Genomic DNA, 27,709 nt, shown 5'->3' on the forward strand with positions numbered 1-27,709 from the left:
AAGGACAACCTGATCTCCATTTTAAATGTTGGATAATATGATTCTCAATAACCTTCCAATCTCACACTACATGTGCAACTCTACCAACCAAATTTGGGTCGACGGTTTTTAGTTACCATCTTTTACGATGGCCTCGTTTTACAAGCTGTGAGCTTGTTCGATCAGAACCTTGTCTTTTGACCTTAATTTGTTGGGCTTTGCACCTCACACTTTGGTGACAGTGCAAGGCAATGTTTTATTTTGGCTTTTCTCTTATTGATGAGGTAATATCATGCCACTTAATAATCTCAAAGGCTGTTGACTTCATCTAAAACATCCAAGAAACAATTATAATAAGCCAACATGCATTGTCGTCCTTGAGTTTATCTAGTTTGTTTTATTATCATGCCCAATATTTGATAAATAATTAAAAAAAAAAATGCCCAATATTTGAATAGATTCTCATGAACTTTGTCATCCCCGACAATTTATGAGGTTTAAATTGGACAAATTAACATTATTTTTTAAATTATTCCATTGTCTAGACATGGGTTAGGTCAATAAGTTAATTGTGTAAGATTTGGAATCATGGGAGAACATGGATCAACTTGGAGATGATACAGTGAGGCTGATTAAGTAATATTCTTGACATGACTTTTAAGAGTTTTCTTTCCTTGCAAACCTCTATCAAGGTGATAAAAGAATAACAAGTATTGGTGCATTACCTAAGGTATCTCAAGAACGAACATACCAACTAGTGAGGAATATTAGTGCTTTGACTTGATAATACAAGCTCACATGGCTCTCCAGTGGCAATGGTTGTCTGGATAAACTACAAAATGTATGTTCATAAAATAAAAATAAAAATCCCCAAAAAGAAAAGGATGACATGAATCCCATCGAATCCCATCTTGTCTGAAGTAGGTTTCCTTCGAAAATAATAATAATAATAATTGAAGCTTAAAATACAAGCAAAAACGCCCCTAAACTGATTGGAAGAACAAGACAGCCTCAGAGCGTCAAGAAGAAAAGCTTGAAAACGGGAGGTAAGATAGCGAGTTGATTTTGATTACCCCAAAAAAAGGTGATTATCAATGGAACAATTAACTCCAATCGTAGTTTGTCAAATATTAAATATACCATACTCCATTTTATCATACGCATTTCAGCTAAAGCATAAAAATTAAAATCACTTCAGAAATATCCTGGCTCAACTCATTTTTAACGTATCAAAAAAGCTACACTTAAGGAAATAAATAATAGTTCACTAAAACTTCGTCCGTTTGGATTCAGAAATGAGATGAGAAAGAAATGAGTTGAGATGGTTTGTGAATAGTAATTAAATGAGTTGAGATGAGATGATTTAACTCATCTCTCAATCCAAACCGGCTAAGCTAACTCGTCTTTGAATCCTATATTTTTAGTTTTAAGTATATAATATACCAATTTATTCAATCAATTATGTTCCCCCCCCCCCCCCCCCCCCCCAACCAAAAAAAAAAAAAAAACCTATTTCATAATATGTTTCCTTTTCTATCATGAATTCTCACAAAACTACCATTAGAGATAAGAAAAGACGACTCCATCATAATCATGAAATTGCCAAATCCTAAGCATGCATGCCTCATGTATTATTATACCACATGAGCCTATCATGTAGTTCTCAACACTGTTTTTATTATATAGGCATAAAATACAGAGATTCAAGGCGATGTTCAATAATTCTGATTGCGTCATCAACATCACAAGGGACTGTAAAGCAAGAAATAACATAACCCAAAGGTTCCAATTAAAAGGGAACCTATTTTCAACCCAAGAAAGATACTCCTTTCAAATGGAAGGTACTTAGTTTCCCAACCGTATGTACTTTCCCACATCCATCCCTATCCCTCCCCAAACCAAACCTGAAAGAAAGCAGCAAATTATTCAAGCCATATCTACTGATAAATCCTGTCTTTCTTAAATTCTAGAAGAGAAACAGAATGCTGGACAAAGTTGCTGTCACGATCCAGCTACATGTTGCGACAAAATACCTGCAGAACAATGTCTCTGCAAAACCCTCATGAATCAATACTGCGGATTCAAAAAAGAAGAACCAATTTGTACATGTGAGAGATTATGATTGTCCAAATAATTTAAACAAAAGCTTGTTACGGTTGCAAAGAAACATAAATTCCTAGAAGCATATCCACAACAAAAATTATCCAATTGGATATTGAAGGAATCTATAGCAATCATAAAGGTTCAACATCCAAGCATTGAGGTTGCACAAACATATAGATTGATGGAACCATGCCGCTCTGGACAATAAGCAAAAGAAAACGGTCAACGATATGATGAGCACCAAGGCCACAAAAAAACATGCCCATGGGTGGATGCCTAATGCAATTGTCTTAATGTCGTATTGGATGGAGATGGGACCCAACAATCCTCAAGTGTCAAACAGTATCTGGGTTGCATGACATTATTTTCTTTCTAGTTTAATATTTACAGTAAAGCATGACCACCATTCCCCCAGGGCCCCAAGGTTAAATGGAAGTGTGATTAAAATTATATGGAACCGATACCAAGGGATAGTGGCACAGTTCATATGAAAATAAAATGATGCATATTAACTCATATTGCGGATTCAGGGGCTGGGACTTTGATGTCTGATGGGATTCATAACAGGCATCTAAAGATTCTAAACATAAAATAAACTTGAAAAAAAAAAAAAAAACTTTCTTTTGACAACAAAGCAGATGTCAAAATCTACCTTGCCTTATCATTAGCACGCAAGAAGGAATTTATAAGGAGGAATTTAATTGCAAGAGAAAAAAGGGACCTCCCCGCCTCAGCATATTTTTTATTAAGGAGCTCATCATTATTTTTTTTAATCAATAAACAAAATTTTATTGAGCATAAAATAGACAAAGCCCAAGTATACGGGACGGGGAGCTCATCATTATAATAATTACAGTTTATGGAAAGTGAACCAGGAAAATGACCATACAAGTAAGCTTGATAGAAAGAGTGCCAGCAATTACATGCAACAAAATAGGTGCTTTGAATGGCCAAAAGTACCTGTACAGGATATGGTCCAGGCCCCAGGGTGATGGATCTTCAGCTTCCCCGGAGAACTTTCTGAGGATCGAGTTGCCCACTACAGTAACTGGAAGGAACAGCAGAAAGCTCCTGCCTTCCTTTCCACTCCTCACCAGGTTTCAGTGTGATAGGTTTCTCGGCGGCGGCTGCCTCCACACACAGCATATGCTTGTACTCATCATCTCCAAAATCAGCCATAGCCTTTGCCTTCTTATCCCAGGGATTCCACACCACTGCATGAGGAAAAAAGGTACAAAGTACAAAATATACGAGATAATATGAAAACAGTGAGAAAGTTGTTTCAAATAACAGTTCAGGAAGTTCAAAATTTTGAACTCTTAGGTTATATAAAAATATCATCAAGTATTTCCCATCCCAAATGTTCTGAGTTTATCTTCGCCAAGAGATCATTTTCTGCTTCATTTATCTTAAATTATTAATATTCATGATATCTGCTTACATGCAAGTAAAGCCTAAAGACTGAAGGAATGCTCTTTCCACTGATCCAAGACAAAACTCCATTTAATTATCATGATAAGTGAAGAGTAATTTGAATCACATAGAAGAGAGACCAGGCTAAGTACTTTATGAGAAGAAACTTGAGTTTCCATTAATAATTTGTAAACGATATATTGAACTCAAGCCCCATAGGATGAAATAATGTTATCAGCATAGCAGCAGAACATGGTAAAATTACCAGCATCTGGAAGTCCATCTTTGCGTAGTACAAACGTCCTCTTCTTTTCATGATCCAGAATTGCAATCTTTGTAGGAGTGCTAAGATATATCTTGTCCACCTATTAACCAACACGACATATACAAGCATTAGAATCAAACAATCATAAGCAAAATGCGTAAAAACTGCTGAACTCACTTCTGATTCAAATGTTATCGCATCCCCTTGTTCGGTAAAACGCTCCCTATTCTGCAAATTGTCAAGATAATCCAACGTCTCCAGTCCTTCTACCCGAACTTCACTGGACACAGTAAATTAAGCTATTATATACATTGTAAAACGGTAGATTATAAATTCAGCTATACATTATCCAAAAATTGTCGTTTGTTTTGCAAACAAAAAAAAAAAAAAAAAAAAAAAAAAAAACACTAAAACGTAATACATATTGGTATTGGGATCAAGCCATATTCAGTGAGATTTTTACTTGTGAACAAAAGTTGTGAACACCCCAAAACCAAGCTTATAATATAGCGAGATCACCGTACACTGGGATTAGACAGAGAGCATAGGAAACAACCTCCAATATGCTGTGAAATGATGCTAATGTATTCACAAGGGCATCAATAATTATAACCTTGATTGATTGTATCTCTATATTCTAATTGTTGAGATAGTATATAATACAAACTTTTTTAATAAGAGAATACAGTTCTGTAAGTGAAAAGGGTAAGTACCAATCAAAAGAAAAAAGGTAAAAAGGGCGAAGTGTATGAATGATATAAACAACCTGATAGAATCATTATCACCTACTTATCAAAAAAAAAGAATCATTATCACCAAACTACTAACTGATAAAGTAAAGAAGCACACCAAGGTTGTTAATCACCTGATATCAGAAACAGAGAAATAGGTATGATATGCAAATGTGAATGTGAATGGCTTTCCATCAGTGCTGGTATTTCTGATGCGAGATGTCAATAGCAGATCTCCTCCAGGGCCCAGTGCTACCCTCAGACGGAACTCAAAACTGAAATTAACATATAGAGAAAGACAAGTTAAACAGTTTTGAAAATGAAAAAATTACATTTTTTTTTTTAAAAAAAAAAAAGTGATGATTCATGAAGATTCCAATCTGAATCAATCATCCAGTTTCAGAAAAACAGCTTCTGAAAAAAAATATCAATTAAATGAAAAATGCTCTCAGTGCTTACCTGTGAGGCCAAATCTTCAGATCATCTTCAGAAGGCTTAAGGATTAAATCAACAAAAGTCTTACTGGAAGTAGTTGTAGGAAAAGGAGGTGGGTCAGTGTCAATTGCCCAAAGCCTGTTTCTTGCAAACCCATGTGGCTCAAGAGAACCAAGATTGCTAAACTGCATATACAGAGCAAATTTCAATGCTCACGATAAATACCACCAAATCAAGCAAGAAATAACTGTTAAGAACATACCTGAGGAAAGCATATTGGAATTCCTCCACGAATTGCCTTTGGAGGCTTAAAAACAGCCTGCACAAGACATAACATATATTCATTTTCAATGATTTACAAACCATATCACAAAATTTGTTTAGCTCCTTTCGCATTGTTACCATGAATAGATAGAAAAAAAGTATGTTAATTTGTCAAGCATGTTACTAACGGTAATTTCCCATCATTTTACAAAGAAAAAGGTGCAAGATAAATGTAACAAACCTAACAGGTTAGCTCAGCAGGCTGATATTGCAAGATTAAACTGTCTGATTCTTTAGGCCTCGTTTGGTTACACAGATGAGATGGGATAAGATTGAGAAACCTGTGAATAGTAGTGAGATAATTTGTGAATAGTAGTGAAATGGTTTGAGTTAAGGTTTTTATGGGGTTTTGGAAAAGGAGAGAGAAAAAGTTGAATAAAAAAATTATAAAGTTAAAAGAGAGTTAGAATATAATTTTTTAATATTATTTTTGTCTTGGGATTTAAAAAAGTTAAATTATTTTTGTGTTTTGTTTGGAAGTTTTGGAAAGTTGTAATGATTAGGTAATGATTAGATGAAAAATTTGAAAATTTGAAATTGAAAAATATTTGTGTTTGAATGGTGTTTGGATGTTGAGATGAGATGAGATGAGATGTGATGGGATGGGATGGTTTGTGAAACCAAACCAGGCCTTAATCTAGTATTCTGTTTTTTTATGTATCTCCAGAAGTAACATAATAAAACACATACATTTTTTGATAAGTAATAGAAAACTTTATTACTTAAAAATTGCAGAAAGGCATAGCCTAAGTCTTGCACAGATGGGAGAAGATTTAGAAACAAAAACCAAGAATGCAAGTCTCAGCAATGGTACAAAGCATATTACAATGTAAAAACCAACTAAGGCAGTTAATATGACTATTGGCTGTACACTTAATTGGCCCAGCACGGTCTACAGAAAAACCACCTATGAGTAGCTAGCAAGACAATCTATGCATTGCAATATCAATACTCAAGTTATTTGATTTTTGCTATCACATTGACATCTACCAAACAAAAGAGGCATCTAAATCAGGAGGTTGGCCCACTAAGACATCTAAAAGAGGTCAGATTTAATATTGATAGCCTATGCTTATTAACAAAAAAAACCTAAGTAAATAAATAACTGAAAATAGCACCTTACTACTGACAAAAAGCAACTCCTCTCCATGGTCATTCTTCCAAGAAGTCACATGGCCCCCATATAAATACACCTGGAAAACCCACGAATAAATCAATATTCTTTTTAATAGAAATAGTAATCAGCATCATCAATAAACTTTAAATACATTTTAGGGGCAGAGTTTCTCGCAACAAAAAAAGAATATAACTCAATGACAGCAGAGATGTAGTTTTTTTTTTCTTACAAGTAATTTAACCTCATTATGAAGCATGGACGGATGCAATTCTAATACACAGTATACAAGAGATTGATGAGTCATGACAGCTGAGATAAATGAGTTTTTTAATTGTAAAAAGATCTTTATTAATAAGCACAATGGAGCAACCAAGGTATGCAGGTAGTAGACATGAGAGACACCGAATTAGTAGGCTGAGATAAATGAATTGCAATAGCCAAGTAAGTACCTAGAAAACTATAAGATATCATAAAGATCAAATGCAACAAGAGCAAGCATTATTGATTAGGGTGCGGCTACCATGCCGCCCCAACTTGACCGCTTTTTTTTTTTTCTTTTTTTCTTTTCACATTTTTTTAATACATTTAAATATTTAAAAAAAAATACACCAATACACTTAAAATCACTTCCTTAATCACTAAGTAAAAAAAAATAAAAAAATTTTGACCAGCGGTCAAATGGAGTGGGCAAAGTGGGGAGGCAAAGTAGCTTTTTCCTATTGATTAATAGGAAATCTATATCTATCTAAGTTTAAAGCCATTTTCTTTCATTTTTAAAAACTCAATGCATGGACATTAACATAAACGATATCATCACGACAAGATTATAACATATTCCATAGAAAAATCTCAATATAATAATACTTTTTTTATAAGTAAGATAACATTTTATTAAAAGAAGTAAATAGGCATAGCTCAAGTACACAGGAGGTATACAAACAGCACACACCTAGTTACATAAAAAGGAGCTATAAAGGGATACAAGAAAGTCATTGAAACAAGCTCCATTAAGTACGCAAGAGGATGCCCAAAGAAATAAAGTATGGAAGAAGAAACTTCTTAGCTCATCCGGAGAACGCACCTTGTTTTCAAACCTTAAACCATTCCTTTCAATCCATAAGCACCACATGATACATAGTGGAATCATCCTCCATGCATCCTCAATATGTGAATTGGCTGTGCATCTTTGCCAACGTGCAAGTAAATCAACCACCCTCTTGGGCATTACCCAAGCAAATGCCTGTTCTATGAAAGAGTTATGCCCATAACATTCTTGCCACCTCACAATGAAGTAAAAAATGGTCTACCAATTCTCCATTCTTCTTACACATATAACACCATTCCATTACAACAAGACCCCTCTTTCTCAAATTATCCAACGTCAAAACTTTCCCAAGGGCTGCAGTCCACCCAAAGAAGGCAATCTTAGGAGACACCTTAGTTTTCCAAATAGGTTTCCAAGGGAACGAAGTATGATTTGGGCTTGACAAAGCCTTCTACAATAACCGAACAGAAAACTTCCGATTCCCAGTCTTCATCTACAGCATTCTGTCCACCTCATAATTACCAAATTGCAAGGAATACAATAAGCTTTAATAATCAGAAATAATTCCAATTTCCCAATCATGAACAGCTCTACTGAAATAAACATTCCACAAAGGGAGCCCACTAGAACAATCTAGCAACTCGTACACTGAAGCCTCCTGATTAAGAGCCAACCTAAAAAGAGAGGGAGATGTGGTCTTAAAAGCTGAATCACCACACCATAAGTCATGCCAAAAGCGGATCCTTGCACCATCACCAACCTCGAATTTAATAAACCAAGTAAAATCCTCCCATCCATTTCTAATATTCTTCCATAGACCAACACCATGCACACTTCTCACTTCATCTGAACACCAACCCCCTCGCAAACTCCCATACTTCAACTCAATAATAGTCTAAGATTCCCCTTCTTGATGATACCTCCATAACCACTTCCCAAGAATTGCCTTATTGAAGATTTTCAGATTGCGAAATCCTAACCCTCCACTAGAGATCTGTGTACATACCTTATTCCACTTGACTAAGTGGATTTAGTATCCTCTCCAATTCCACCCCACAAGAAGGCTCAGAAAATCTGCTCAATTCGATTAGCTACACTTGCCGGTAAAGGAAAAAGAGAGAAAAAAAAAATGTGGGAAGGTTAGAAAGTGTACTATTAATAAGTGTGGTTCTTCCCCCTCTAGACAGGTACAACCTTTTCCAACCAGCCAATCTCCTCTCAATTTTCTCCACAACCCCATCCTATATAGCCTTAGCTTTGAAGGAGGCCTCAAGTGGAAGGCCCAAGTATTTCATTGGCAAAGAAGCAACCTTACAGCCCAAAATACTTGCCAACCTTCTAATACTAGAATGTTTATACTCCATAAAGTACGAGAAAACTAGTTTTTCTTTAAATTGATAGCGTATGAAACTAAGTCCTTGAAACAACTTTGCCCAATAGGTCAGAGATGAAGCCATCACCACCACACACGCATCACAAGTTGAATAACACACAGGTTTACTCTCTACACTAACTTGGGTTTCTTAAAAAAACAGCCAATACATGTCCGTGCAAAAACATTTAGTCTCAAATTTATCAAAATCTTATTGTTTTTGCTTGACACGGAATAATCCATATAGCATGGGTTGGAATGTGATTGACTTGATATTAACCCTCCAGCAAAAAAATACCTCAGCTTCATATCATTTTCCTCACTTTCAATTGATTTTTTTCTTTCGATAAGTATGAAAATTTATTAATCCACATAATTAGGCATGGCCCAAAAGTAACAACGAACATTCTCTATTGTTGACATAATGACCATTCCTCTTATTCCAAATACACCACATAAGACATAATGGCACCATCTTCCAAACAGCCACAATTTGATGATTGCCCTAAATACCTCTCCAACAAGCCAATAGATCCACCACCCTCCTAGGCATCACCCAGGCAATACCAAGCCTAACAAAAATCTCACCCCATAAAACCTTAACCACATCACAATGGAGAAGAAGGTGGTCCGCCGATTCTCCATTCCTTTTGCACATAAAGCACCAATCCATAATAATAATGCCACGCTTTCTCAGCTTATCAATAGTCAGAGTTTTCCATTGAGAGGCCAACCAGCCAAAAAAAGCAACCTTGAGAGGCACTTTACTTCTCCAAATGCACTTCCAAGGAAAATATTAAGAAGATTGGATCGACATAACCTTGTACAATGATCTGACCGAGAAATTTTTAATCTCAGGATGAGTCCAAAGCAAATTACAATGAACAGATTTCTCAGCTTTCAATCAAATTAAAAGACGCATTTGCCACAGAGAAAAAAAATAAAAGAATCAAGCACTTTTTCTTCGGAGATCTGATCTTGTGATTTACATGCAATTAAATTTCAAACGCAGTACTCACAATATAATACATGCATACATACGCGTATAAGTAAATATAGGAGCAGATCAGAGTGTGTGAGGTTCAGAAACCACCAAAGAAGCTCTAGATTCACGAAATAGATAAAAGCAACGAAAATTGAAATTCTTATCAGAAAGAAGTATAAATCTAGCCCAAGAGTCATAAAAGAAAATACCAAATCAAGCATCGGATCAGACGCAAACACTGGATTCAATACTAGCAAATATCATTCTGAAAAAAAAAAAACGAAAATGGGGTGAGGGAGGAAGACGTCTTTTAGAGCACCTCAGCGGAGCTACCACGTGGCTCGCGGAGGACGACCTTGTCGAGGCCATTAACGCCCTTGCCGAGCTCAACGGTAGGAGGACCGTAAGAAGGCGCCGATGGAGTCGCCAAAGGAGCAGAGAGACCCTTTTCGCTACTCATAGATTTAGCTGCTGCTGCTTGTGTCGTTCGGAGATCCCACCGTTCATATACCGTTTTTTCTTATAAAATCACAGTGACGGACACGAAGACACCGATAACTTCTTTTTCTTTTTTTCTTTTTTGTTTTTTGCCCTTTTCTCCCGACTCCGTCTGTCGGCCTGTGGGCTACTTTTTCTCGGGAAATTTCGACTCCATGTCGTTATTGGATTATTTCGTTGCCACTTTCCTAAAATAATAAATAAATAAATAAATTTTATTATTTTATTCTTTTTAAACTTATTAAATTCTTCTACTCATTATCTATATAACACACTTAATAAAAAGAAAAAATAAAAAAAAGTGTGTTATCTAAAAATGATGAATAGAATTTTTTATATTGAATACATCATCAACATAAATGACATCAATTAATATAAAAATCAATAATATTTTAATTTATATATATATATAAAAATAGTAAGACTTTTAATTTAATTGGAACACCCGAAACTTGATATTTTATTCTATATTTTGAAGAGAAATGTGTGCCCATACAATTGGTCACGTACCGAATAAGGAAAGAGAAAGTAAAAAAAAAAACAAAAAAGAGAGAGAGAGAGTATACATAATCTATTATTCATTTTTATACTTTATAATTAATTATTTTTTTTTTTTTCTAAAATATGAAAATATTTTTAATAAAATATAAAATATAAAATAATAAATAATTACTGATAAAAAAAATATTTAAACGTAATTATGAGAGTAGATCGCAGTAGAACCCTTCCAAATCCATTCCAATCGATTAGAAATTGGAAAGTGAGGGAGGGGACACGAGGGTACATGGATTTGACCCTTAGAAAATTGCTCCCTCACAAATTCCAACTTATCTAATTAACTTACTGTCGGGGAAGCAAAATCCAAATACATCTTTCTTTGTACAATTATATTTACTCTCCCTTTTCAATAAAACTCTATTTATCCGATTAAACTCGACTTAATTTATTAATACATTGTGCTGAAATAAACTTATTTTTTTATTTTTAATTTGGAGTGGGAAAGGGGTGTCAAAGTTCTTCAGATATGGTTTATGCCATCGGCCCATCAGCATGACTTTGGTGTCAGCTCAGTTTTACCTTTTGTCAAATAGCCCCAAAAGTAGTATTTGACTTTTGGACAATTTTATATATATATATATATATATATATATAAAATAAGAGAAAAATATTATTTAAAATCTTGAGTTGAGTGCTGTGCATATATTCTCATTGATGAATGAAGATAAAAGAATAAAAAACATCAATTTGAAAAAGATATTATTATAATTTTAATTTTTTTTAAACATAACTGTATGTGTTTGATGAACAGTCTCCATTTGGAGACTATATTATATGTAGACTAATTCATAATAAAAATGGATTATAAAAATGGTAACATGTTTCAGGAATATGTGAACTGATGCTATCAATCATCCATTCACAACAAGCTTTTAATTTATAGAGGGCTAGATCTCTTGGTTTAGACAATGGTGGGTGATTTGAGTTAGGTTAAACCTCTATTATCAACCTTATCAAGCAAAATAAAATACACAAACAAGAAAAGGAAAAGAGAGAGATAAGTACAATACCAATTATAATACATAAACAACACAGTATCACAATTTTATCTCCTTTCCACAGTAACCATTGTTAGCTTGGGTCCTTTATTATATATCATCATCATATGAGAGAATGAAATTGACTGCAATTGGTGAGCCATGAGTAAGAATTTGTACACAAATCAAACGCTTAGTTGCATCATTTCATGACAAAATCCCCAATCTTCTAGTGGTAAGCTTTGTTATAGAGTGAGACAAAATCTCCAAGCTACCAATATAAAAATTAGTAAGAAAATAAAATAAAGAAAAACTCATAAAAATCACACCTTTTATTGTCAAAAAAATAAATAAACAAGTGGGCCGGTTCTTATACTCTGCTGTACACACTTCCATCCTCAGTTATCAATACAACCTAAGTAGACTGCATTTGCAAGCCCCTATTCCTTTACCGAAAATAAATTTTGAATCGAGATAAAAAAGAAAAGAAAATGAAGATCGAATACAAAAATGCAAGCTCACACAAACCTGTGACCAAAAAGAATAGCAAGCAACTAACTCAACAAATAGACAAAACTAGATATTCAAACCACCAGAAAGGGGGATAAAGAGATGCGCGAAAATATTTTGATTCTGTCCATTCACCATTGAAACAAGCTTCTTGGGAGCAGAAGCAGCTAAAAATGCACTGATGCTGCCCCTTTCACTCCTGAGAATTGAGTTCCCCACTGCACCCAAAAGGAAAAAAGAGCACTGCAGTTAGAATACTTGGTAAGTTGTAAAAAGGACATTCAAAGTGAAACTATCGCAAGTAAGGAATACATACAGATTCACAAGCAAGATTTCGTCCACCTGCAACCTAAACTGCAGGGAGCTGAAGAAAAGGCAAGGAATAAAGAAGACTCAGAATAATTGAAGGGCCATCTTCAGCTTGTTCTGTTTCCATTTGGGCAACTTGAAAAAAGCATCCTTAGTCATCCCGAATTTCTCCCTGAACTCCTCCGAGGACAGATAAGTCTGTGTGCAGTGAATCGAAAGAATTCAGAACTGAAATGACATTGACAGAATATAGATATCATGACACAAGCGATATCAATACTTTACCTCTCTCTTGGTCACATCAATCTCTGTAACGGGATCTGTTGCCGTTGTTTTAAGTTGCTCGTATGGGTATATTGGTAGACCTTCCTCATCTTCAGCTTCACCCTCTTTCACATCCTCCTGTATAGTAAGGGATCCTATTCTGCTGCTTATAGAATTCTCCTTGTCATTTGTCTCTGGTTTTTGTTTGGGGGCTTCCGGGCTCACTTCACCAATGACAAAAAAACAAATGAGATTTACGCAACTTTATAGATTAAGATGCAATATTAACGAGTTTAACTTTCAAGAAACTAAAAAATGCATACCCTTAAGAGATCGAGGCATAAGAGCTTCTCGTGCAGGTGGCGGCTGTTCAAAAGTGGCAGTTAATGCTGCTATAGCTGAAGATTTGGAAGCCAAATTTCCTGAATCTGGGGTCACAGATCTTGGGTAGAGCTTTCTCACTACTGGGGGTGGAGTTGAAAGGTTTCTCGCATTATTAGGGTTCTCAAAATTAGCTGCAAGTGCATTGAAAGCTGGAGACCTGCCCCTTACACGAACTCGGTCAGGGCTAAACGACATGCTTCTGGAACGCTGTGATTTTTCTGGAACACTAGACCTTCCTCCATAAGATACAGGTGTTCTTCGTTTGGGTTTCTAACCATGGATATACATCTCATCAGAATGTTAATGTCAAACAAAACAGGGGTAACAAGAACCAAAAAAAGGCATGATACATGTCAAATGTTACTAGTTCCAACATGATATGCAGATGAAACTATTAGTGTAAACGTAACTCTCTTGTGATTTTAGAGGTATATACTATTTTAACAACTAATTAAAGTTCATTTGAAGTTCTTAATCTGACATTATAATAAAGCTCATTCAAACGTAAAGTGTAAGGCATAATTTATTAAGAGCCTTCGCATGATATTGTGGTATCAATGCACAGATTTATTACAGAATGAAACCCCATAGTTTCTGATTTCTTAATAATAGCAACCAATTCCCAGTCTTTGTTGAAAGATTGATTATGACACGACTAAACAGTTGTAGCTTTGATCAGCATGATATGTGAAGAAGTACCTAAAACATTTGTATGGCTTTTCAAAAATAACTAGTCAGTGCACAGGAATTGTTCATTTTTAACCATGTTCAGAATTTTATGGTGGTGTCTTCAAAATCTGGCATTCTTCCATGACTAACTCTCATAAATTAGATTTTGAAAAACAAATTAGATTTTGAAAAAAAAAAATTACAAACTGTTCAAGAGGAAAGAATACGAAGTCATCCAGGATTTTTAAACTTTAAAAATATTATTTTAAATAAATTTTTATATGAACTTTCAAATTAGTTTCAACACAATAATCAAATTCATGACCATTTCATACAGGACCGCAAACGTGGCTCAATAAAAGCAAAAATCTTGCTTAAAAAATTATAGATGTTATAGATGAATTGTGAATCCAGAAGAAAAGAAAAGAAAAAACATAAGTGCAGCGAAATAATAAATTACCTCTGGTCCAAAATTGCCTAAAGCAAAGTACCCATATACTCATATTTATTTATTTGGATATTTTTTAAAATTAGGACTTCTTCATATTCAAATATATGAGAATTTCTTCTGTCCCACCTATTATTAGGCAGCACTTACCAAAGTATGACAGACGAAATCACATTAGGGTGACAGAGAATCCCAGGAACAGAATGTAAAGGAACTCGAAAGCAGTTACCCAAGTTCAAGATCAAAGAGAAGCTAAGTAACCGGAAAGAGTTAACGGGAACTTACATCAACAGTTGGAGTTCCCCCACTTTTCAACAAGGTAAGCTTCCTTTGGAAGGAGTTCCCATGCATCTATACCCAAATGAAAAGATTTTTACAAATATTTTACGTCATGACAATTGGTTTACCACAACTTGAAAGTCACTTACGGCGGATTTTGCAGAGTCCCATTTGAAAAACCGAGTGAAGAAAGGCGGTTCACTCCCTTCCATGACAATATATATTGGAGCTTCACGAGATAACTTTTCTAGAAGAAAATCACACTCGAGAAAACTCTGTTGAAAGTAAGAAGCAAAAGTTAAGAACAAGCAACGATTCAGGAACGTGCTGTCCAACATCTGAACATGCAAGTCAAATCAGACTATGATTCAGGAATAAAGACACGTTGCATTTAACTGAAATTCAAAGACTTAAATGAGCAGAGGTGGGTGGTAGTTAGCTCAGATGGTTAGGTCTCTTATCATACAAGGAACTGACAACAGAATCCTGTATCTCTGTATACACAATGAGCCTCTAGTGGAACAAAAAAAAAACAATACTTAAAATGAGCAAACTTAAGTATACTGGTATCATAGATTCCATATCAGCCCAAAAATATAGATACATGAGCACTTTAAATAGTGACTGGAGTACAAGTATTGCTTCCAGGAAATCCAAATTAGTCTTACCTCCCCAATAGTTAAAGCCTGCGCTCTATTCTTGGTGTCAACCTGTTGACCAACCCAGACAAAGATATCTGAGTGACTATCTAGGATGAATATATCTTCAGTCATCAAATCGTCCTGAGTGAAGTTGTATATTTCTGTCACCTGCAAGAATGAATCAACTTAAACTCGTGGTGCAAAGTATAGAAACACCTTGAACAATAAAATAAAAGTATTTCGCAGAATGCAATTTTACATTACAAGCATAAATGAAAGTAAATTCCAGGATCATTCACAGATAGTCAGAGTATAGGATTAGAAATTATGCATCAAAAGATATACATACCTTCAAATTTCCTGCAGATCAACGTGCAATTAAACCATGAAAAGAAGAAATAAAATAAAAAGTCAACTTTAAATTTAAACCAAGGGAAAGAAACAAAATTGGAGAAAAGGAATAAATTTACCAACCAAAATTTTTAATTATCTATACCTTTTGAGAAATCGCAAGAAAATAGGTGAGGATCACTTTCGGCTTCCCTGACAATCTTTTGGCTGGGGTATTCAGATTTCCCTCCCAACAAATCCCAAAACTGGTCAGATTCGGCACCTTCCTTTTGGGTTTTGGACTGTACATTTGGCTGCAGACAATTAACAAGCATATGAGAAGAAGATAGACATGATTAACTCCCGATGAACAAAGCAAAAAATAGTAAAAGGAAACATAAATATCCTCCTTAAGATGAAAATTATGTTCAGATGAATTAGCAGCCATATTGGCTATAAAGAAATTCACCAGCGGTTCTCCTCACTCTGGATATGTTGCCGAATGGTAATATACAAGAATCTATACATGTTGAATCATTCTTCTTTTATTTTGGAGGACAGTCAAACACACACACACATCAGACCTTTATCAGATCAAGTTGTCTCTCAACCAGCTCCTGATTATCCGAGGTTGTGAGGCTCCCAGACCACGTAAAGATGGTAGAGTCACTGTGTAAAATATAACAGTAGGAAGAATTCAAAGATGATGCAACCTGGTTCAACAACAGAGAAAAACGAAAAAGGTAGAATTATTATAACATAGATAATAGGTTTATGCCCGCCAAAAAGTAGGTAAAACTAACAAATATCTAGAAGACATACTGCTTCAACTTGTATCGCTTGCATATTATCAGGTCCAGTGCCTTGGACTCGAAATAACGCAATACCATCCTCTTTATATGTATCATCTGGAATTCCCTTCTCCGCAATGTCATTTTTGTATCCATCACTAAGACCACCCTGATAATTTATAAGTTGTTTTTTAAGTCAATTTGAATTTTTTACTTGGAAATATATCATAAAAAAAACAGGAGTGCCATAATTTAAGTTCCCTCCACTGTATCTCAGAATTATACAAACCTTGAAAACAATAAAACTCTGGAAGATTGAATACAACTGAATGGGCTCATTTCCCTCATAGATGCGGGCCTGACAATAAATAATAAACGCCATCAGTGTGAGGCATCTAACAGGAATAAAGACACTAATTTCATCGATCAAACAAATGTATTCATGACTCACAAGTGAAGTAAACAACCTGAGCAGGAAGAAACTTCAATGATTCAAGTATCTTGCTTGCCAGTGAAATAGCTGAGGCCCTCTCACCCTGTTTTCAGTAATAAATACACTGTAAGTAAAGAACTAATGGATTGGTAATGGCAGTAGGGTAGCCATATTCATTCGTTTGCTTTTGCATGATTATGCAAAAAGATACCCATTGAAACACAAAACTAGCTATAGATTAAAAAAACAAAGAAACCATAACTTCTGATCTCCAGATCCTAGACAGCAAGCAAAGCAACCACTACGGCAGTCAGCACACATTCATTTCCCGGCCCAATCCTCAGTTTAAATTAAGAGGGTAAAATCAACTTTTCTATGATGTTTAAATAAGATGAGGACCTATTTTACCATTAAATTTGATCATTCCAATATATCTAAGCTAGAATAAAATAAAATCTTTTGCCATCCCATGTTACAATTCATCATAAGATTGAGAGATGAGATCCATAGCTAATTATTTGGTAATGATCTCTGTAGTATAACTTTTTTTTTACAAGTAAAAATATTATATATATTAATAGGAGTAACCAAGTACACTGGACGTATACAAGAAAACACCTAGCCCATACTAGAGAGCTCCTAATGACCCAAAAAGCCTGTGAAAAACTACCCAAAATACACCAAGCTTGAATTGGAATAGAACACACCTCCCCAACCCCAACCCCAATCCCTTGTTTCCAGAAAGACTAATACTCCACCCGAAACTCCCTCTACGAGAACGTCTTCATAATGCCCACAGTATAACTAATTCAATATTTTGCTTCTAGGCATTCAATGCCCCTAAAAGAAAATAAAAGAAAAGACAGAAGCCATACCAACCCAAGGTGACAACTGTTGGAGGAAAAAGATTAATCAGGCACATGATAGATGAATTAACAAAACTCAGAAGGAAATTAATTGCATGATTAGAGAAGATACACGTATATGCATTACCAAACATCAGTCTCTCTACAATAAGTACCCATTCCATACTGCAACTATTTCAGATATATGCATTAAAAGAAAAACTCCAAATAATATGCATTTAGATAGAAAAGGCAAGATGAACAACATTGAAATCTATATGAGGCCAATAATGAAGTTCAATCTCTCAAGATAATAAATGTACATTCTCGGTTGTCTGCATCACTGTTGATGCATAAACATGGACCTACAATATGTAATCATTCTAAAACATTAGTCAGGAAAACAAGTCTGTGATAGCTGCTATGTACTCTTGCAATGAAAACACTGAAGCCCAGTTCTTTCCCACTCTTAACTATATAACCTTCAAGGTCCCCAGGCCTTTCTTATGGAAATGTTTGTAAGACTTTAAGTGCTCTATAAGATGCTCAACATTGTGTTAAAATATAAATCAGAATAAGGAATCACAAAATGCTCAAAATATTTTTACCTCAACACTTTGCTTTCCAAACCATGTTCCTATAAGGTATTCCTCTTTATCTTCTCCTGGATATGAATACTGAAAGATATAGCAATCTCCACTGTAAAATTTTGACTGATCAGAAGCTGGAAGGAGAATCTTTTCCTGGCCATTCACACGCCAAACCTGTGTAACAAGGATTGAGATACCATCAGTAACATGATCATAAAGAAAGGAATAGATTGGCTAATGATTTATAACCACAAAACAGAATTTCACTCTCGGAACTAGTACCGAGCAGGTACCGGACCTATGGCATTCACCCAAGTTTGAGGAATCGTCTCAGAAATATTGGCTAAATAACAACTGCAGTCATTCAAGAACCTAAAAAAATCAATGATGGCTCTATGCTTGATAAATATTCTTCCACTGCGATCTGTCAATCCCTTTCTAAAGTTTCTGGGTTTTTTTTTTTTTTTTGTGGGGAGGGGGGGGGGGGGGGGCGGCTCATTTGTTTTCAGGAAACTTCTCAACTCATCTCATCTCATCTAATCATTACAACTTTTCCAAATTCTCATACAAAATAAACAATTCAACTTTTTCAAATCCCAAAACAAAAATAATATTAAAAAAATACATTCTAACAATATTTTATTCAACTTTTTAACTTTAATCTCAACTCAACTCATCTCATTTGCGAAAACAAACGAAGCCTAAGTTTTTTATTAGAGTCATGAATACATTTTAACAATTTTTGTGCAGCCATTTGCTCGTATTTCCTAAAATCCAAGTTCCTGCTTCAGATGTCCCACATTGATGAACCACATTTTCTTCAATAAAAGGTTGGTTTAGTAGCTATTAAGAGAGGAAAATAATAGCCTCCATTTTCAAGATCCTCACTTATAGTCTGGTGTGCTATTACATGTATAGGTTACAGATAGCAATAAGCACCTGTAAATTCCCCGTGCAATCAATATATGGCTGAGGTTCTTCTTTAACTGGATCAGATTTCAATAGACCCTTCACGTTAACACCTTGTCGCTTTAGCAGTGCTACAAAATCATTGAGAAAGAACAGATATAAGAATTTCATATGGTGATAACAACGAGGCTACAGCTGGTGCTGATAATCATGATAATAGTGATGATCTTAGGGAAGGATAAACTAAGGCATGGGAGAAACGATCCAGAAAATATCATAATCACTTACCTGCAACCTTGCCTCGACCATCCTCTGACACAGCTACATCAGTGGTCTGAGGCCATGAATCAAACTTGGAGCGGAACATCACAGTTTCAAATCCCTCAATTACACGAATAATGTGAGATTTAGGTCGATCTGGGCTACGGACTAACTCCTGTTTGGTGAGATTATTAATAGTACAGGTGTCAATGAAATTCTTTATCAATGTGCAGAGCTATTGGATAAGAAAAAACATTGAGCATTACTTCTGCAGCTCCACTTGCACTCTTTCTTTCATCAAGAGAGGTACTTCTCCCCATCCATACAAACACTTCTATCCCACAATCGAGTAGATAGCATTTATTTGTGTCTAGCAAGTCCCTTGTCAAAGAATCAGCCTCAATGGGCTCTGCATTCCCCTTCTCAATTCTTAAAAGGGAAATACATATCTGTTAGAACTACAACATAATCGGACCCACAATTCATAGTACTAAATGAAAATTCATCTCCTCATCTTAAAAAAAAAAATTGAACTAGTTATCATTTTCTCATTCTTATATTGAAAAAACATAATGAGAGTTTGTAAATGATAATGATAACAACAGTAACAAGAACAGTAATAATTACGACAACATGACATAATGCGAAAGGAAGAATGCACACACAGATGCCAATGGTTCTAAACAAAGGACATCGCCCTTCCCCATACAAGGCTTTAGTGAAATCACAGGGTCAATTCTATCTCGTAAATGCACGTGTTAAAGAATATGCCTGCATATGTACATGTATGAATTTCTAAAATAACATGTTGGTTGATATAGAGATAACAGGAAGGATTTGTGGTATAGATACTACATCACAAATACAAGAGGTTAAACCAAAACATATATTACCTGAGTAACTTAGTAAGATGAGTATCAACAGTCTTATCCACATCGCTAGCTGTTTTCCTAGGAAGTGGAGCAAAGCCACCAAAGAAAGCCCAAAATTCTCCAGTTTCGGCATCAGCCATCAACTTTCCATCCTCTACATGGAAATATAAGTACATTGACTCAAGAAAGCGATATCAGTCAATTGTCTTTAATCTTCTGAATATAATAGTCCACTTACCAACTGCAGCTACCTCACATTTCCCATCATGATAAGTATCTTTAATGTACTGGACAACTTCTAGCGCTTTAGCCCTCTCTTGTATGGACGAGTTTGAACCATTAAATTGGAATATTTTGGACTTGGTATCCAGAATAAAAATGTCATCATGGTTCAGAGATGATCGAGCAAAAGGAACCTGTCATCAACGAAAAAAAATCAACTAGCAGAAAAGACATATTTTATCATGATATATTTTGTGTATGTACACAAGTTTTGTACATACATAACTCGCACGCTTTAAGTCCCCCCATCTACCAAAAGATTTGTCAAAAGGCTCACTTCTTTTACATATTTTAAAGAAAGAGGATGGTACCTAGTGGAATTTCTTGATAGCCACTCACCTCTTTTACATGGACAACATGTTTTCCTTTACAGACAAACAACCGTGTCTTGTGCTCTTCAGCTTCAGCATGTTTGAATCCTGATGAAACTCCACCTTCTTGAGGTATAATACATGGTTTAAAATTGGATAGGAACTTTTCAGTTTCATGGCCCTGTCCTTCCCGATACTGAACGGCACGTCCTCCAAGAGCTGCATCAAGTTCAACTGTCTTGATTGCTGCTGCACCAGCTTCATCCTGTTTGAACAACATTGTGGTCACCATGTAAGAATTTCATCCTCAGAATGTAGAATTGGACATAAACCACAAATATGCGCCAATCACTTACCTGAGAGGTATCTTTACCAAGCCAATAATGAATATCATGACGCAAGGCACCACTTTTTGAGGTAGTCGTCTGCAAGCAGTTTCAAAAGCTAACAACTTAATTAGCATATGGACTTATTTGATGTGATGACGTATGGCACCACTTTTTAAGGTTCTGTCTGCAGACAGGCACGAAAGAAAATGATCATGGTGCCTACCTTGATTCTTAGACAGCTAGTACTAAAAGAATGAACTTTTTAAGCACCTATCTATAAAAAAAATTTGATTGGTAAACAAAGATTTTATTGATAATCAGAATAAGCAAGAGCCCCCTATCTATAAAAATCTTTCAATTACATAGGACATACACCAAGACAGAAGAAAAATAGTTGAAGTTTACATTACTAAGCAGCTATTCAAACACTCAGGAATGATGCTCTTGTTCCAAATAATTATCGAAAAGCCATATAAGTCCCGATAAAAGGAAACAGAAGGGCTAGAATTCTGTATTAGAGCCATAGTTCGCAATTACATTATATCCATATTACCTGGATTTTGTGCATGTGCACATGATCAAAACTAAACTTATTCTATCAAATATTATAGTGATACGAGGATCCAGGCCAATAGCGGCACAGATTAATCATTACAAAAAACATGGTTTCACACATAGTTATTAAACCAAGATCAGCTTGGACAGTTCAACCAGTGAATTGACAACCCAGTGTCTAGACCAGTACAGGTCGATAATAAAATTGTGTAAGCGTACAACTCAGTCAAACCCAGTGGGATTTTTGTGACATGTTTTACCCAGGCAGGTTTTGTAAAACCATTGGGAATTTTTTCATGAACTTCAAACTACAAACCTATTTAGTTTTTATTTGTAAAAAATAAGTCTGGAATTTTGATATGTTGTAGGAGGGAAAAAGCTATACTAAGGAAAGAAATCAAGGAATAGAACATCTTCCATGAAATGTTATCTATTCAGATATATCTAAAGAAACTGAAATGGTTCGAGTTATTCCCATTTCAAATTGTTTGAAATTGGAGAGGGATCATGGGGACACCAAAGATTGCAACTGTGGAATATGGTCCCATTTGTATATTTTGGTACATCTGGAGTGAAAGAAATGATAGAAATTTCGAGGATCGTAAGCGCTCCTTGGAAGAGTTTAAGAGCTTTTTCAGGAAGACTTTATTTATGTGGGCCATTGCTCTAGATTTAAATGGTCTTAGCTTCCATGATTTCCTTGTAACCGTTTCTAGTTCCTAAATAGGTGTAATCACATGTATACCTCCTGTGTACTTGGGCTATGCCTATCTCTATATCAATAAAATATCTTCTTACTTATTAAAAAAAATTATATTTTCCCTTAATGAATTACTTTATCTTTTAATGACTCTCTTGATATATGCCTAATTTTTTTCCTGATTGTATCTTTCGATCCCTTCTTTTAATGAGATAAATCCAATCTTCCTTTTTACCTACCTTGACCTTTCTTTTCTGGATACTGACTTCATAATATTTCTATTATCAAAGATTTGGTCAAGCTCCTTTTAGCTTATCTCACATAATACGACCTCAATAATTATTGTTTTATCAAGAACGTCCTTATATACTAATATATTTACATTCTATATCCATAAGCCATTTTATATTTTGTAAATTGATTTTTCAAAATCTTCCAATTTCTCAAAATGTGAGAGTATTTTTGTTAATATTTAAATGACCTTGTGGGTCAACTGTACCAAAGACCTACAATGGGTCAAGTTCTGATCAGGGTTGACAACTTGTGGTTTCACATATTTGAAGTTAGCTATAAATGCATTCCATAGCGACAACCAACAAAATGATACAACTATCTTCTAAAGCAGCAACAGTTCATATAAAGGATAGATGTAGAAGTTTAACCAGCTCTATAAGGAAAACAACAGAATGTTAATTCTAACCATTTCACAAAACCATTGATATTGGGCATTATCTGAGGATCTAAGTACATATAAGATCTACTATGAGCCTCATCCAAAATAGTACAGATTATTGAGATTGGGCACATATACATTTTCCATAGGATGCCCAAGTTGCGCAATTCATATCAACAGACACAGTTAAGGTTGTTCTGGTAAAGGATTGCATTAACCACAAAAATAGAGGAAGAAAGATTCAGGCCAACAGAATCACAGCTATAGCTTATCGAAAAATATTAAAAATCCTAATCTGCTAAATAAATAATATAAATACATGGGCACAAATTTAGATCAGAATCAAATTACTTACTTTCAAGATCACATAAGAGTCCCCTGTAAAAAATTTTCCATAACTAGACTTTGGCACTGGAACAGGACGAAAGTTTTCAATGCGCCATATTTCGAGTCCACTATATTTTGTCAAGGACAATAACGTCGGAACTTTTCTAAGAAAGAGATCCAATTTAAATCCATATCAGAGATCAAAAGAACGTAGGTAGGAGAAGAAGCAGCAGTAGAACCCACAACATTTGTCCTCATTTTTAGATTTGTGTGTGTTTACCCTAATATGAAACCCTAAGTTTATTAGAGATTGGGAACATTGCAAGTTATAAATCCTAAAACTGTAAAGATAATGAATAATCGCAAAGGATACGCTTTTTGTCCAGCTCCCTGGAAAGCTGGATCCAAATCTTTCATTGAAACAGACATACTTTTTTTGCAGCTTTAACCACTTGATTTTCACAACTATGGCTTGAAGATAGAGACAGAAATAACCTGTAAAATGAGTCACAAGCTACAATGAGTAAGGAAGGGTAAATAAAATTAAAAAACTACCAGAGAAGACAGAAACTTGTCAATGCTATTACTCTGAAGAGGTAAATAAAAAAGACACATAAATTTCCAACAAAAAAGAGAAGTAAAATGGAGAAGCCAATCCCACCATGGATTTGGTCATTGCGATTTTAACCTATTTATGGCAGGAAAAAATTGAATAACGGTTGCATTTTTTTTTTTTTAATGACGGAATAACAGTTGAGTTTTTTTCCAGGTAGATGGTGAGTTTCTAACAATATACCTCATAAATACAAGCTACCGCCATATAGTTCACAACACTTTAGCATAATCGAAAGGAACTATAAGAGGTATATAGGCTCGCGGTAAATATTTAACAACATTAAATGAAACACCTTCAACTCAAGAATCAAGATTCTATCATCATTAGCTCCAGCAATGTAATATGGTTCACAGGAAATGCTTTCGATATTTTTTGGAATGTAGTCTAATGTCTTCATCAGATTTTTGTAGAGAGATTTCTGTCTAGGCTTTCATGCGGTTTCTTATTAATTCACGAACATTTTTTTCTTAATGTCCATGATAATCACCAATAATTGGTGAAGATATACAAATGGAAAAATTAAAGAGGGAAGAAAGATATCAGAGAGAAATCATGTTTAAAATAACAGGTGGACACAGATGTTATCAAATTGGAAATTATGTGTCGGAGAGGTCTTCCATCTACGGTTGGTTAACTACTTAAAGCACTCACAGCATTCAAAAGAAAGTTGCGTATATAAAAGTAATCAGGCAACTAAATTCACGGGCCTTGGGCTATGCCTAATATTACTATCAATAATACTTACTATTAATCCCTTATCTTAATAATACTTACTATTACTTATCAAAAACAGGCCAGGAGTGCAGGTTTAGAGAGAGAGAGACACGGACAGGAACCAACTCCACATAAAATTTAGGGACAAAAATCAAGACGTGAACACAGACACGCACTGTTATAACATCCACATTACCGATAGGCATTCCATTAGAAACAAAATCAAATAGAAAGCAGGAAGGACATCCACAGCAGCAAACAAGTCTCACGGTTTCCAACAACTACCTGATAACGTCATGGATAACGTTCCCGGAAAGCACCAAATTATAATAGCACGTCACCGTTTCCAAAATTAAACTAATCTCAAATGCCCAACATTCTTCTATCACGTTACGAATATCAAAGTTCCGAACTTCGATACCATATGGTTTACAAAACACGGAAATATACAGAAATTCAAACACTTTCAGCTCAATCATGAGACCAACTAGGGTCTACTTTGCGCAAATCAGGCAACAGGCGCGCTAATTCGACACAGCCCAGTGAAATTCAATCATATCCATGAATCAGATCAAACTCACCTCTAATAAAAAATAAAATAAAGCAAAATACGTCGAATTTCGCTAGTTTCTACAACAATCCATAAAAAAAATAACAGAGTTTTACACGTTCTAGCACTTCAATGGGTTTAATCCATCGGATTCGGGAAAATAGAAATAGAAAAGATAAAAAGTTCGAGCGGGAAAAGAAGAGTCCAAATATTGACGTGAGAGTACCTGTAAATGAAGAGGAAAATCGGATTGAAGAACCACCCAGATCCAATCTAACGAAGAAGATTAAAAGAAAGAATCACGATGAAAATTTTGGAGGAGCAGAACATAGGAAAAAAGCTGGGGAAGGAGAATGAAGAAAGTGAGACAGAGAAAAAGGAAAGGAAAGTGGGGCTGAAGAAGAAGAATTCTAGAGAGAGACAGGGGAGAGATGAATGGGGTTGGAGGGAATGATGATGATGCTGGAAATGCCAGGCGTGCTTATCACTAACGGCAGCAGCAACAGCTAAAAGTCCCACATTCGCTTCCTCACTCATTAACGGTTAATTTTCTCTTTTTTTCAGCCATTTAATTCATTTTTAATATGTTGTCCCGGACTCCCGTGAAAGGAAAAAAAAAAAAAAAAAATCCAACCTTTACATATTTTTATTTTTCTCTCTCGTTTTGTTATAGAAATGTAGAGTCTCCATTAAATTAATTTCAATGGAAAAACAATCCGCAACAGTAATTGCAGGTGCTTTTCAGGTGAAATTTGTGGGTTGTCGCTGTTGTTATGTTATTAAAACAGTAAAAAGGTGGTAATGCAATTAAAAAATGGAAACAAACAAAAAAAGTCGAGGTACCTTTACGGACAGAATTTGTTGTTGTCGTTCTTCATGCGCTGGGATGTAAATGTTTTCTTTGTAATTCTTTGAGATTGTGCTTCTTTCTTTACTGTGATTTGGATTTCTTCTTCTTCTTCTTCTTCTTTTCTTTTTTGTTCGAAGTTTTTAATTGGGATTAAGTTGTAAAAGAAAGGATTTTCCGAGAAAGAGTCAAGATTGAGTAAAAATGGTTGGTGGTGGAATGGGCTGATTTCCGCTTTGTGAGGTTTGGATTCGGAAAGGGAGAGAGAAGAAATGGTCTAAATATTGAGGGTGGATAGGTCGGTCACCGCCTCACCGGCCATCATTCATGCATTGCCATTAAGCCTAAGGTGGGCCTTCTTTTTTGCTACTTTTGCGTTGTTTTTGAGTTAGAGGACCCCATCTTTTCACTGCTTTTTTCCGTTTTCTCTCTCTCTTTTTTCTCTTTTCTCACCTATTTTCATATAGTTTTATATTCAATATTCTTTTTCTAAAAACTTGATCGTTTTACAGCACAGCAGAGTCAGGCAGCCAGCCAACCATTGATGCCCTTCTTTTAGATGGAATATTCTGTGTTTGCTCATTGGTCAAGACTTTTGTTGGGATAATACCATTACTATTTGTGGGGGCTTCTCTCCCATTAATAATATCAAAAGAATAATAAAAATTTGATGAGCAGTATTTTTTTATACTTTTTATGTATTTTATTAGTGTGATTAATTACGTCATTTTATTTTAATATAAAATAATTATTTTATCATATTAATAGAATGTATAAAAAATATATAAAAATGACTCTATATGACAGAACTTATAAAATAATAATAATCTCACGAGAACTAGTTTACAATTTAAGTAATAAAAAAATTAATAATAATAATAATAATAATAATAATAATAATAATAAAGTGCTGTAAAATATATTTTATAATTTTTCAAAATAATTTTATTGTGGTTGTTAACAGTTGGAAGGATATCAATTTGCTTTGTGAAATGGGTCTTTTAACGGCCGTCATTTCTTTATGCCAAATCCCAAGTTATTTATATCACTGGACTCCTGGTGCCTACACTTTTTTAAGTTTTATTCTAGATCCTATATTGGTAATTAATTGACACGTAAATGGTTGAAGAGAAATAATAGTTACAGTAATGAATGTGTAAATAATGTATAATTATTTTTAAAAAAATAAATAAAAATGAGACTCATATAAAAAAATTAATTTTTTAATTATGAATCTCACTCTTTTTTAAAGTGACTGCACGGTACTTACGTATTCTACAACTCTATATAACATTACTCTTGATTCAAACGTACCCCCTTTTTGTTTATCCAATACAATTATACAGTGTAGTTTTACCTTTGTCTAATGGTCGATTTTGCTAAGTTGGTGTAGTGGTAAGTTAGATACGGAAAATAATAAGCTTAGTTTGAATCTTCAACTCATATCAACTCATATCAACTTATCATT

General features: G+C 34.8%; 2 protein-coding genes across 10 annotated transcripts; both read right to left on the minus strand.

Annotated features, from left to right (window-relative positions):
* Positions 1-1,578: 1,578 nt before the first annotated feature.
* On the minus strand, positions 1,579-10,339 carry LOC121261055 (putative glucose-6-phosphate 1-epimerase). 7 transcript variants are annotated; one of them, XR_005939817.1, is made up of 10 exons: positions 10,089-10,339; positions 6,369-6,443; positions 5,189-5,245; positions 4,951-5,111; positions 4,626-4,766; positions 3,938-4,040; positions 3,761-3,860; positions 3,043-3,296; positions 2,013-2,028; positions 1,579-1,883 (listed from the first exon to the last, which is right to left on the minus strand). XR_005939817.1 is itself a non-coding variant. In XM_041163198.1 (9 exons), the coding sequence occupies exons 1-8, from the start codon at positions 10,227-10,229 to the stop codon at positions 3,082-3,084; spliced, it is 993 nt and encodes a 330-aa protein (XP_041019132.1). In that variant the 5' UTR covers positions 10,230-10,339; the 3' UTR covers positions 1,579-1,883; positions 3,043-3,081. The 7 variants fall into 7 exon arrangements, 5 of the variants coding, with proteins under 5 accessions (XP_041019132.1, XP_041019130.1, XP_041019131.1 ...); XR_005939816.1 differs by having other exon boundaries at positions 2,013-2,052; XM_041163198.1 differs by lacking the exon at positions 2,013-2,028.
* Positions 10,340-12,105: 1,766 nt separating this feature from the next.
* LOC121261059 (villin-4-like) lies at positions 12,106-26,495 on the minus strand. 3 transcript variants are annotated; one of them, XM_041163205.1, is made up of 24 exons: positions 26,238-26,495; positions 23,888-24,009; positions 23,543-23,642; positions 21,287-21,355; positions 20,959-21,195; positions 20,576-20,753; positions 20,359-20,491; positions 19,732-19,894; positions 19,493-19,640; positions 19,235-19,335; positions 18,314-18,469; positions 16,895-16,963; positions 16,717-16,785; positions 16,459-16,596; positions 16,221-16,349; positions 15,803-15,950; positions 15,656-15,666; positions 15,334-15,474; positions 14,815-14,940; positions 14,672-14,737; positions 13,209-13,539; positions 12,907-13,109; positions 12,629-12,819; positions 12,106-12,555 (listed from the first exon to the last, which is right to left on the minus strand). In XM_041163205.1, the coding sequence occupies exons 2-23, from the start codon at positions 23,941-23,943 to the stop codon at positions 12,706-12,708; spliced, it is 2,886 nt and encodes a 961-aa protein (XP_041019139.1). In that variant the 5' UTR covers positions 23,944-24,009; positions 26,238-26,495; the 3' UTR covers positions 12,106-12,555; positions 12,629-12,705. The 3 variants fall into 3 exon arrangements, with proteins under 3 accessions (XP_041019139.1, XP_041019140.1, XP_041019138.1); XM_041163206.1 differs by lacking the exon at positions 26,238-26,495 and adding an exon at positions 25,621-25,931 and having other exon boundaries at positions 12,106-12,530; XM_041163204.1 differs by lacking the exon at positions 26,238-26,495 and adding an exon at positions 25,621-25,930.
* Positions 26,496-27,709: the final 1,214 nt, after the last annotated feature.

This window comes from Juglans microcarpa x Juglans regia, chromosome 4D (genome assembly GCF_004785595.1).
Source record: "Juglans microcarpa x Juglans regia isolate MS1-56 chromosome 4D, Jm3101_v1.0, whole genome shotgun sequence".
NCBI lineage: Eukaryota > Viridiplantae > Streptophyta > Magnoliopsida > Fagales > Juglandaceae > Juglans > Juglans microcarpa x Juglans regia.